This window comes from Ursus maritimus, unplaced genomic scaffold (assembly GCF_017311325.1).
Source record: "Ursus maritimus isolate PB19 unplaced genomic scaffold, ASM1731132v1 scaffold_13, whole genome shotgun sequence".
Taxonomy (NCBI): Eukaryota; Metazoa; Chordata; class Mammalia; order Carnivora; family Ursidae; genus Ursus; species Ursus maritimus.
Window position 1 is genome coordinate 2,488,423 of NW_024423675.1, and position 13,790 is coordinate 2,502,212.

General features: G+C 36.9%; 1 protein-coding gene across 2 annotated transcripts in view; it reads right to left on the reverse strand.

Moving 5' to 3' along the window:
- The window catches only part of RNGTT (RNA guanylyltransferase and 5'-phosphatase), a 303,675-nt gene that overhangs the window by 208,095 nt on the left and 81,790 nt on the right, over positions 1–13,790 (reverse strand). For both annotated transcript variants that reach the window (XM_040627529.1, XM_008687490.2), the window contains one exon: positions 12,971–13,106. In XM_040627529.1, the coding sequence (XP_040483463.1) occupies positions 12,971–13,106 (136 nt within the window). The remainder of the gene's footprint in view (positions 1–12,970; positions 13,107–13,790) is intronic.

The window sequence follows — 13,790 nt, forward strand, 5'->3', positions numbered from 1 at the left end:
TATTCTCCCCTTAGCCTCAATATAAAATCAACTGAATTTCACTGATTTTTTCAAACGAATTAATGCCATATTTCTAAACTCCTATTTTCCACATTTTGTGGGTCAAAGAACATAATTTAGAGAGCAAAACAAAAGCTTCAATGCTCACATCTGACAGCCAGACAATTAGGTAGTTTGAGTTATTCTTGGATTTGGAATTTTACAAAAACAATTTGCAAATGAAAATGTAGAAGAAACAGGAAACTACAGAGGACTGTTTTAATTAACTAACTGGAAAAACAGATATGGTAACTATAGTTCTGGTCCAAGTAAATTGACATCATGAATCATATTGCTATTTTAAAACTTCGCAAGAGTCTATTATGCAGCTTTCATTTGTCCAAGTTTGGGGTGAAAATAAATAGTATTGCTCAGTTAAATCTGCAGATAGTTAAACATCTAATTTTTAAGCATTATTTCCTACCTGGAATGCCCTCGGGCCGTGTCCAACAAAAATCTCTTTCTAAAGAAATGATGCCAATTCCTCTATAAAACATCTTTCATTCCAAACTAACTAGATTTAATTTATTTCTCCTCTAAACCACCACTGGACTTTTAAAATACCAATCATCAAGTTATTCTTATATTTGAAGGTCTCCTCCATCACTACCAATTTTTCTCCACCCTTACCAAATGAAGTAAAAAGTCTCAAGAGTAAGGTCTTTTTTTCAACCCTCTGCACTCTTGGCACAGCAACTTGAACATGAAGGTCATTCAAAAAATATTAGTTCAATGATAAACTATGCTAAGCTGTGGCAAATGCTTTAACTTAAGCGTCTTTTTCTTCCTTTTATTTTATTGATTATAGTGCTAAAAAACTATATCTTAAATGAGGGTAACAAAAACAAAAATGTTCTTGCTAATCCTGTGAAATGACTACCACGGCTGCCACACTGGCTGTGCAGTTTACAAACAGCGCAACTCCAGGGGTGCCAGTCACTCTAACTATAATAAGAATGGTGCACCCTGGAGATGTGCAGTGTACAACACTTCCAACCTTACACAGTGGTTCTGTCAACCACAGGTGGTCTGTGTGCTGCACACACACACACACATATATGTTCCAAATGTTTATGTATATATGTGTGTCATTTTGTTACAAAATGACATTTTACTAAAGCCCCACAGAGTACACAATACTCTTTGTCTTGTGACTATATTTACTCTGCTCAGTCTCTGCCACTACATCCAACTATAGCACCTTCTATCTTCCTTTTTATTTTTACTACCTCGTTCATAATCATCCTCTCAACCCGGACTCCTACCATCACTCATTAGCAACCACCTAATACTTTCCTTGATCTTACTTGCACTGCCCTTCTTCACACAACCTCAACCTCTCACCCTCCGCAGATCACATCCTGAACCTTCTCTCACCGCAAACTACACCCCAGAAGTGACTAATTCAAACATCCTATTCTCCCATCAGTCTTCTACCTTCTGGTTTGCATACTCCAGTATCTAGCTGGTAAATAAAAACAAAGCACATGGGATGGGGCCACAAGCATTCAGAACACTTGGAAAATGATATTCCTCTGTTAAACAAATAAGTGTTTTATGCATGTGATTTTCATTAGGATCATCCTATCATTGAGAATTTAAGTAAACATTCACAAGCCACTTCCTATAGTGGATAAAAACCAAAAATGAGGAGCAAATCTCATCTTAAGACAAGAAAGCATTCTCATACAAATTCCAGAGAATTATTAGCCACATGTAATTCAATCTGGCTCATGAAAAAGATTCAACATTGAAGAAAGGTTAGAAATTTTTAAAATATAAGTAGTATTCCATAGAAAGGAGACCTGCAGTTGTGAGAAGTTATAATAAAGATGTAGCATTCCTTTTTCCTCCCAAGAAAGGCAGTGAATGTGTGGCAAAGAGATAAACCATACAACCAAAAACAGCAAAGAGAAAGATGAATGGTCTGAAGGCAAGCCTACCAGAGATTACTCTGCAGAGAAAAGTATAAGCTTATTGTTGTATAAATTTGCAAATGAAGTATAGCCTAACTTCTTAATCAAATAGCCTATTCAGGGGTGCCTGGGTGGCTCAGCCGTTAAGTGCCTTTGGTTCAGGGCATGATCCCAGCATTCTGGGATCAAGCCCCACATCAGGCTCCTCCACTGGGAGCCTGCTTCGTCCTCTCCCACTCCCCCTGCTTGTGTTCCCTCTCTCGCTGGCTGTCTGTCAAATAAATAAATAAAATCTTTAAAAAAAAAAAAAAAAAAAACCAAACAAATAGCCTATTCACCCAAAAGCTAAAGAGAGCAAAATCCAAGTGGCAAACCTCAGGATAGCCAGGAAACTGGGTGCTCTTGGACTGCCAAACATTAAACTGTATGCTTCAGTCAAAGTATTAAAATCAATCTAAAACTACCACTGAAAGACCAAAATACCAATAGAATGAGAAAACAAATCAAGAAAGAAACAATGATATATAAGGGAATCCCCTATACAATAAAAATTGTATATCCAATTAAAAAGGAAAAATAGATTAGCTGAATGGTATTGACACAACAGTTTAGACAGTAGGAAATAAATAAAATCATACACTTATCCACTCCTTTTATCAAAATGTATTTCAGATAGATCAAATATTTAAATATACAAATAAAGCCATAAAAGTACTAGGAGGAAATACAGGGGAGTATTATAATAATTATAAAGTAAAAATATGAACAATAGGAAGAAAAATAAGTAAAAATTTCTTAAAATGACACAAAAGCCAGATACTAAAAACTAAAGTGTTCATAATTTTACCTACATAAATTTACCTATATAAATTTAAACTTGTGCCAAAAAAACACCAAAAAAGTAAAATATTTTTTTTTCAAAATATGTGTCACAAATACCCTAACAGACAAAAATTTCTTGTAAATCAGTAAGAAAAAGATGAACACCCAATAGAAAAACATATAAAGGATATAAACCAGCAGCAACTCACAAAAGAAAAACAATGACTCATAAAGAAGTGACAAAATGTTAAACCTCATTAACAATTCACATAAATGCAAAAAGAGTAAACATTTATGTAACAGACACTATTACCAGCACTTTATAAACTATCCAACTTTATTTTCACAACAGCACCAAAATCTAAGTACAGTCTTTAGGCTCCCTTCACTACAGATGAAAAACTGAATAAATTATTCAAATCCCTCATATACTAACTGACGAAGCTAGTAAGGCACCAACAGTTAGAGTCAGAGCTCTTAACCACTATGCTATACTGTCCCATAAAATAGAAAAGAATTCCCTTCCCTCATCAAATTAGAAAATAGTCAATTTTCAAAACCCAGTGTTTTGACAGTGTACAAATCCTTTAAATATGGTTGGTAGATTTGTGCGTAGGTTCAAACTTTCTGGAAAGAAGGGTACCAATTACACCTGTCAATATTTACAATGGGCACGCCCTCAAACGTAGCATACTTTAACAAGGTAGAGCCTATTACTATCCCCCCCTTAGGAGCACTACTCCTCTTGCAATCCAAGCTGTAGTAATATCAATGAGTGCCTGGTCTCCACTGTCATTCTCCCATGTGTATGTAACTCAGGCAAGGCCCTTTGGAGTCTTCCCTGGGATTAATATATGGATGTTGAAAGAAAAAGTTCCCTTTCTGCTTGCACTACAATGCAACCTGCCTCTTATGTGAAAGAGCCTTCATGAAGAATGAGACCAAACAGACAAGTAAAGCAAAGACGGAGAATGACAGAGAGCCTGGTCGCTATCCTTTGAGGCACCAGATCCAACCTGAAGCAGGCCAAGCTGAAACAATTATTTGTGCCAATCAAGTTCTTTTCTTCCTCAGTTACTTTAAGTTGGACTTCAGTTACTTGCAATCAAAAGATTCTTAATACACATTATAATCTCACCTCTAAGAATCTTCTTAGTTATAAATGTGCACAATTGTGGGGGAATCCAAGATGGCAGAGAAGGAGGAGCCCTTAATTTCGACTGGTCCCACGAATTCAGCTAGATAGATATCAAATCATTCTGAACACCTGAGAACTCAACCAGAGATTGAAGAAAAGAATAGCTACAACTCTACAAAGAGAAAAGCAACCACTTTCTGTAAGGTAGGAGATGCGGAGAAGTGCATCCGAGGCTATATATAGGAAGATAAATCACGGCGGAGGGAGCCTCCATCAGACGGCTACCAGCAAATGATAGAGCAGCAGAGCACAAAATTGGAACTTTTACAGGTCTGCTCCAGTGAGGAACGTCACTCAGGTGGCTAAGGGGGGGGCAGAACCCTAGCTGGGACAGTGTGGTCTCAGAATCCCTGGGGTCACAGGAAGACCAGGGGTACCTGAGTACTGCAGAGGTCCCAGGCATCAGAGGAGGGAAGCCAGCTGCAGTGAGCCCAGGAGTGGGCTCTCAGCTCCAGGTTGCCCTAAACTGCAAACTGCAGCACAGTCAGGCAACTGCTCTCCTACCAGGAGCCCAACAAGCACCAGAACCGGAAAGACCCCACTGCCTCCCCAGGGGAGGAGTGGTGGGGGAGCACGCTGCAGTTGTCTACAGGGTTTGGAGGCTCAAAACAGGGTCATGTGCCTGAGACAGAAACACTGGGTCACAGGCCAGGTGAGCATGGAGTGCGGAAGGAGACCAGAGACACAGGACTGATTGACTGTTTTTCTCTGAGGGCACACTAAGGGCTGGGCCCCTGAGCCTTCAGCTCTGGGGTGAGATTAGGAGGACACCAATTTCATTCTCACACTCTAAAGCTGCACGAAAGCCTTCAGGGAACAGAAGCCACAGAGAGAAAACCTGAGCACTGCTTAGGCCCCCTGGCAAGGGTGATACAATTCCACCTGGGGCAAACGCACTTGAGAATGAACGGAACAGGCCCCTCCCCCAGAAGATCAGTGAGAACAGCCAGCCAAGACCAAGTTTACCATCAATGAATGAGAACTGCAAAACTCCAGCGCTAGGAGAATACGGCACATAGAATTCATGGCTTTTTCCCCATGATTCTTTAGTCTTTCAACTTTAATTTTTTTTCTGTCCTTTATAACCAGTTTCTTATTATATCAACTCCTTTTTGAAATCTTTTTTAATTTTCATTTTTTCATTTACAATCTATCCCTTCATTGTACTTTATCTCATTTTTGCATATATATATATCTCACCTCCATATTGCATATATTTATATGTATATATATATATAAGATCTCACCTAGATATTGCATACATATATATATATATATATATCTTATATATAAGATTTTCTTTCTTTATAATTTTGGGATACTAACAGAACAAAATACACCAAAAATATAATGTATGGCACTGTTCTATTCACCCATCTGATCATACTCTCCTTTTTGTTGTTTTTTATTTTTTTTTGTCTTGTTAAAGTGTTTATTTCCATCTTTACACTTACATTCTATTCTTTCAATTTACTTAATTTTATTTTTCTATATATAGGAAGTTTTTCTTTCTTTACAATTTTGAGATGCAGTTTCTTCTAACAAACTGACCAAAATACACACAGGAGACAGCTTATTGCTCTGTTCTCTCCACATGTCTGTTTATATCCCTTCCATTTTGCTGTTGTTTGGTTTTTTTTCTCTTTCGTTTTTTTCTTGTCTTTTAATTTCCATGTTTATAATTACATTCCATCCTTTCATTGTATTTAATTTTATTCTTGTACACATATAAGTTTCTCTTTCTTTACAATTTTGGGATCTAGTTTTCGAAAAAACAGACCAAAATACACATGGAATCCAGTGTATTGCTCTATTCTGCTCACCTGTCTGATTAGATTCTCTTTTTTTTCCTTTATTTTTCCCCTCCCAGTTTCAGGTCTCTTCTGATTTCTTTAGTGTATATTTCTCTGGGGTCGTTGTTGCCATTTTAGTATTTTGTTCTCTCGTTCAGCTATTCTTCACTGGACAGAATGACAAGATGGAAAAACTCAACTCAAAAAAAGAGAACAAGATGCAGTACTGACTGCCAGGGACCTAATCAAAATGGACATTAGTAAGATGTCAGAACAGGAGTTCAGAATAACGATTATAAATATAGTAGCTGGGCTTGAAAAAAGCACAGAAGACACTAGAGAATCCCTTTCCAGAGAAATAAAACAACTAAAATCTAATCAAGTCAAAATCAAAAAGGCTATTAAAATGAGATTCAATCAAAAATGGAGGCTCTAACTGCTAGGATAAATGAGGCAGAAGAGAGAATTAGTGATACAGAAGACCTAACGATGGAGAATAAAGAAGCTGAGAAAAAGAGAGATACACAACTACTGGATCACAAGAAGAGAATTCCAGAGACAGGTGATAACATAAAGCAAAACAATATTAGAATAATTGGGATCCCAGAAGAAGGGGAAAGAGATGGGGGGCAGAAGGTACACTGGAACAAATTATAGCGGAGAACTTCCCAAATCTGGGGAATGAAACAGGCATCAAAATCCAGGAGGCACAGAGAACCCCCCTCAAAAATCAATAAAAATAGGTCAATGCCCTGACATATAATAGTGAAACTTAGAAATCCCAGAGACAAAGAGAAAATCCTGAAAGCAGCTCGGGACAAGAGGTCTATAACCTACAAGGAAGAAACATTAGATTGGCAGCAGACCTACCCACAGAGACCTGGTAGGCCAGAAAGGGCTGGCATGATATATTCAGGGTGCTAAATGAGAAAAATATGCAGCCAAGAATACTTTATCCCGCTGGGATCCCATTCAAAATAGAAGGAGTATCATAAAAAGCTTCCAGGACAAACAGAAACTAAAAGCATTTGTGATCACCAAACTGGCCTTACAAGAAATATTGGAAGGGTCCTCTAAGAACAGAGAGAGCACAAAAGTAACATAGACCAGAAAAAAAACAGAAACAATATATACTAACAGTCATTTTACAGGTAATACAATGGCACTAAATTCCTATCTTCAGTAGTTACACAGAATGTGCTAAATGTCCTAATCAAAAGACAAAGGGCATCAGACTGGATAAAAAAACCAAGACCCATCAATATGCTATCTGCAACAACAATTTTAGACCCAAAGACACCTCCAGATTGAAAGTGAAGGGGTGCAAAAGCATTTATTATGCTAATGAACATCAAAAGAAAGCTGAGGTGGCAATCCTTCTATCACACAAATTAGATTTTAAACCAAAGACAGGAATAAGAGATGAGGAAGGACACGATATCATAATTAAAGGGTCTATCCAACAAGAAGATCTAACAATTGTAAACACTGATGTCCCTAACATGGGAGCAGCCAACTATATAAGCCAATTAATAACAAAATCAAAGAAACACATGGATAATAATACAAGAGTTTATTGATTTCTTAGGGAACATTAATACTCCCCTCACTGCAATGGACAGATCATCTAAGCAGAAGATCAACAGGGAAATAAGGGTTTGAATGACACACTGAACCAGATGGACATCACAGATATATTCAAAACATTCCACCCAAAAGCAACAGAATACACAATCTTCTTGAGTGCACATGGAACACTTTCCAGAATAGATCACATCCTGGGTCACAAATCCAGTCTCAATTCGTACCAAACGATTGGGATCATTCCCTACATATTTTCAGACCACCATGCTTTGAAACTGGAATTAAATCACAAGAGGAAGGTTGGAAAGAACTCAAATACATGGAGGCTAAAGAGCATCCTACTAAAGAATGAACAGGAAATTAAAGAAGAATTAAGAAAATTCATGGAAACAAATGAAGACACAACTATTCAAAACCTCGGGAATGCAGCAAAGGCGGTCCTAAGAGGGAAGTATGTAGCACTACAAGCCTGTCTCAAGAAACAAGAAAGGTCTCAAACACACAGCCTAACCTTACACCTAAAGGACCTGGAGAAAGAACACCAAATAAAGCCTAACCCCAGCAGAAGAAGAGAAACAATAAAGATTAGAGCAGAAATCAATGAAACAGAAACCAAAAGAACAGTAGAACAGATCAATGACACTGGGGGCTTGTTCTCTGAAAGAATTAATAAGATTGATACACACGTGGACAAACTAAACAAAAACAAAATAGAAAGGACCCAAATTAATAAAACCATGAATGAAAGAGGAGAGACCACAACCAACACCGAAGAAATACAAACAATTATAAGAACATATTGTGAACAGCTATATGCCGACAAATTAGGCAATCTGGAAGAAATGGATGCATGCCTATAGAGGTATAAACTACCAAAACTGAACCAGGAAGAAACAGAAAACCTGAACAGACCCATAACCAGTAAGGACATTGAAACAGTAATCAAAAATCTCCCAACAAACAAGAGCCCAGGGCCACATGCCTTCACATGGGAATTCTACTAAACATTTAAAGAATGTATACCTATTCTTCTGAAGCTGTTTCAAAAAATTTAAATGGAAGGAAAACTTCCATTAATAGGAAGAGCAAACTCTTTCTATGAGGCCAGCATTGCCTTGATCCCAAAACCACATGAAGATTCCCATCAAAAAGGAGAATTACAGGGGCGCCTGGGTGGCACAGCGGTTAAGCATCTGCCTTTGGCTCAGGGCGTGGTCCCAGCATTATGGGATCAAGCCCCACATCAGGCTCCTCCACTATGAGCCTGCTTCTTCCTCTCCCACTCCCCCTGACTGTGTTCCCTCTCTCGCTGGCTGTCTCTGTCTCTGTCAAATAAATAAATAAAATCTTAAAAAAAAAAAAAAAAGAATTACAGACCAATATCCCTGATGAACATGGATGCAAAATTTCTCACCAAAATACTAGCCAATAGGATCCAACAGTGCATTAAAAGGACTATTCACCACGACCTGGTGGGGTTTATACCTGGGATGCAAGGATGGTTCAACATTCATAAATCAGTCAACATGACAGATTACACTAACAAAAGAAGAGGCAAAACCATATGAACCTCTCAATACATGCAGAAAAAGCATTTGACAAAATACAGCATCTTTTCTTGATTAAAACTCTTCACAGTATAGGGATAGATGGAACATAACTCAATATCATAAAAGCCATCTATCAAAAGCCCACAGAGAATAGCATTCTCAATGGGGAAAAACTGAGAGCTTTTCCCTTAAGGTCAGGAACACAGTAGGGATGTCCACTATCACCACTGCTGTTCAACATAGTACTAGAAGTCCTAGCCTCAGCAATCAGACAACACAAAGAAATAAAAGGCATCCAAATTGGCAAAGAAGTCAAACTCTCACTCTTTGCAGATGACACGATACTCTATGTGGAAAACCCAAAGGACTCCATCCCAAAATTGCTAGAACTCATACAGTAATTCAGCAAAGTGGCAGGATATAAAATCAATGCACAGAAATCACTTGTGTTTCTATACACTAACAATGAGACAGAAGAAAGAGAAATTAAGGAATCCATCCCATTTACAATTGCATCCAAAAACCATAGGATACCTAGGAATAAACCTAACCAAAGAAGCAAAGGATCTGTACTCAGAAAACTATAGAATACTCATGAAAGAAATGGAGGAAGACACAAAGAAATGGAAAAACGTTCCATGCTCATGGATTGGAAGAACAAATATTGTTAAAATGGCTATGCTACCTAGAGCAATCTACACATTCAGTGCAATCCCTACCAAACTATCATCAACTTTTTTCACAGAGCTGGAACAAATAATCCTAAAATTTGTATGGAACCAGAAAAGACCCCAAATAGCCAGGGGAACGTTGAAAAAAAAAAATCAAACCTGGTGGCATCACAATTCCAGATTTCAAGCTCTATTACAAAGCTGTAATCATCAAGACAGTATGGTATGGGCACAAAAACAGACACACAGATGAACAGAACAGAATAGAGAGCCCAGAAATGGACCCTCAATTCTGTGGTCAACTAATCTTCAACAAAGCAGGAAAGAATATCCAACGGAAAAAAAATATCCAACGGAAAAAAATATATATATATCCAGTGTTGGGAAAACTGGACAGCCACATGTGGAAGAGTGAAACTGGACCACTTTCTCACACCATATACAAAAATAGACTCAAAATGGATGAAGGACCTAAATGCGAGACAGGAATCTTGTATCAAAATCCTAGAGGAGAACACAGGCAGCAACCTCTGTGACCTTGGCCACAGCAACTTCTTGCTAGACATGGGAAACAAAGGCAAAAATGAACTATTGGGACTTCATCAAGATAAAAAGCTTTTGCACAGCAAAGGAAACAGTTGACAAAACCACAAGACAACCGATAGAATGGGAGAAGATATTTGCAAATGACATATCAGACAAAGGGCTAGTATCCAAAATCTACAAAGAACTTATTAAACTCAACACCCAAAGAACAAATAATCCAATCAAGAAATGGGCAGAAGACATGAACAGACACTTCTCCAAAGGAAACATCCAAATGGCCAACAGACACATGAAAAAGTGCTCGACATCCCTTGGCATCAGGGAAATACAAATCAAAACCACAATGAGATACCACCTCACACCAGTAAGAATGGCTAAAATTAACAAGTCAGGAAATGACAGATGTTGGTGAGGATGTGGAGAAGAGGGAACTCTCTTACACTGTTGGTGGGAATGCAAGCTGATGCAGCCACTTTGGAAAACAGTATGGAGGTTCTTCATAAAGTTGAAAATAGAGCTACCCTAAAACCCAGCAATTGCACTACTGGGTATTTACCCCAAAGATACAAATGTAGTTATCAGAAGGGGCACCTCTACCCCAATGTTTATAGTAGCAACATGCCCAATAGCCAAACTATGGAAAGAATGCAGATGTCCATCAACAGATGAATGGATAAAGAAGATGGCATATACACACACACACACACACACACACACACACACGCACATGCATGCACATACAGTGGAATATTATTCAGCCATCAAAAAATGAAATCTTGCCATGTGGAATGATGTGGATGGAACTATATGGTATTATGCTAAGTGAAATAAGTCAATCAGAGAACGACAATTATCATATGATCTCACTGATATGTGGAATTTAAGAAACAAAACAGATGACCATAGGGGAAGAGAGGAAAAAATAAGAAAATCAGAGAGGAAGGCAAACCATAGGAGACTCTTAATCATAGGAAACAAACTACAGGTTGCTGGGGGAGGGGCAGAGGGATGGGATAACTGGGTGATGGACATTAAGGAGGGCACGTGATGTGATGAGCCTGGGTATTATATAAGACTGATGAATCAGAGACCTATACCTCTGAAATCAATAGTACATTATACGTTAATTAACTGAATTAAAATTTTTAAAAATGTTTTAAAAAATTGCACAATTGTGAAAGAAAAAAGTATAAGGACATGCATTCAAGTGTCTTCCAATTTAAAAAAAAAAAAAAAACTACAAAAAAAATGAAAATATCCACCAAGAGAGGACTGGTTAAATAAATTACAGAACTATTTCTTAAACTTGCCTGATTAAAATCACCTGGGTACTTACTAAGCACAGATGACTCTGATCAATGGGAGAGTCTAATTCATTAGGTTGAGGTTGGGTTATTGAGATGGGTCATATTTTTAAAGAGCATCCACTACAATTTTCACAGTCGAGATAGTTTGGATATCCCAAATTATGATGTTTACATATACAATGGTATACCATTCAGACATTTATGTGAGAAAGACATCCAAATCAAATTGCTACGTAGAGGAAAAAGACAAGTCACAAAACACATGTACCATTTGGTTCTTTTCATACAAAAAATTTAACTATACATGAGTATACATATTCCACCAGAGCACTCATTTTCAACCAAGGCAGAGGTCCCATGATTATTCAGAATCTTACTGGACTATAAAGGAACCCAACTACACTAAAGAATCTATGTTCTGAGTTGCTATTACTAATATGAATGTTACATTCCACAGGAACAGACATAAGATTGAACTCTGTCACAGAGAATAGTCTGGAATAAAGTTCATCAAAATGGTAACAGAAGTTATTCCAATAGTAGGTCTAGTGATTTTTATCAGCTTTTTCCTAATATTCTATATTATTTTAATTTTTATTTACAATGAACAGATATTTTCAGAATTGGGAAGAAGCTGTTTATATAGGAGAAAGTTAAAATATTTTTAATCAAGTAATTTTATGATTAAATGTATTTTCTGAAATGGGAAAATTCAGGGGTGCCTGGGTGGCTCAGTTGTTAAGCGTGATCCCAGGGTCCTGGAATTGAGCCCCACATCAGGCTCCCTGATCAGCGGGAAGCCTGCTTCTCCCTTCCCACTCCCGCTGCTTCCGTTCCCTCTCTTGTTGTCTCTATCTCTGCCAAATAAATAAATAAAATCTTTTAAAAAAAAAAAAGGGGAAAATTCTTTTCAGCTTTTAAAATTCAAATGTAAAAGTACAATGGTTGCTTTCAAAGGCATGACTCTCTTCAAACAAGAACTATTAGTTTGTAAGCTAAAGAGCCAAGGGAAAGTGTGACACGTTGTATCACCTAATTAAAATTCAACTGACAAGTAAAATAATAAAATAAAATTAAGTCTTTTCAACAAGAATTATTTTTTCAATCACAAGGAGCAAAAAAAAATTAAGATTTAATTTTGTTCACTTATTCTCATAGCCAAGACAATGATCAAGTGAGAGTAAGTGAAGGTAAGAGATAAATAAAATTTAACATCCTAATAAAAAACTGGATTACCTTCTTTATAAGTCAATTATACCTCAAAAAGATATTTAAAAAACTAGATTATAAGTTTCCTATTTAATTAATAAAAATACACATTTAGGGGCGCCTTTAGTCAGTTAAGTGTCCAACTCCTGATTTCGGTCATGATCTTGTAAGACTGAGCCCCACTTCAGGCTCCACGCTTGACATGGATCCTGCTTAAGATTTTTTTGTCTCCCTCTCCCTCTGTCCCTCTCCACTCTAAAAAGGAAAACCATATTTACTTGTAAGAAAAAGAAAAATAGCAGTGTCTAATTTAAACAAACAAACATATGACTTACCCCATCCAAGAGAGTATTTGATAAATGTATACGGAGATCTTTACGAAATGGAAATTCCAGATTTGAAACATGAAACACTGAATTATCTCTATCAATCATAAAAACTTCATTTGTGCCATCAATCAACATCATATACCTGTAAATGAAACATTATAAAGATAATATTAGCAGTATAATTCAAGTATAGGATCATAAGAAATAAGTTATAAGTTATTTTTCCTTAGCTGCACAGAATAACGTTCACTGGAGTCCCCCAACCCCAACAATTATCATTCAGATTAAAGTACCACAAATAACAAATACTTTTTTAAAAGATTTTTTTTCCCCATAAAAATACACAGGGTATAGAGAAATCAAAGTTTTTTATGGAGACAATGTGATATTGAAGTGCAACCTTATGACCCCCCCTTAGGAGAGAATAGCTCTCTAATTTTTATTAGATCTTAAACATCGAAGTTTACAAAACACACATACACTTATATGCAATTATTGCATTTTATTAGCCCAACAACTTTATGAATAAGTTATTACTCTTTCTACTTTGCAGTAGGAAAAAAGAGAAAGTAACTGATTTGCAAATGGCTGAACCTTAAACTATCCAATGCTTTTTCTACTACACTACAGTTAGCAAAATAGCTAACCCCTTTCATTGAATCAAGATTATGATACAGCCAGATATAACCATTTCAAGTACAATTCTCATTCATTCCTATAAAATTAAAAATTTTTTTAAACATATTAAGCATTAAACACAAAACATTTTAAACATTCCTGAGAATTTTTATCAGCCCTCATCTTCTTAGAGCCAATCAATTGGGGG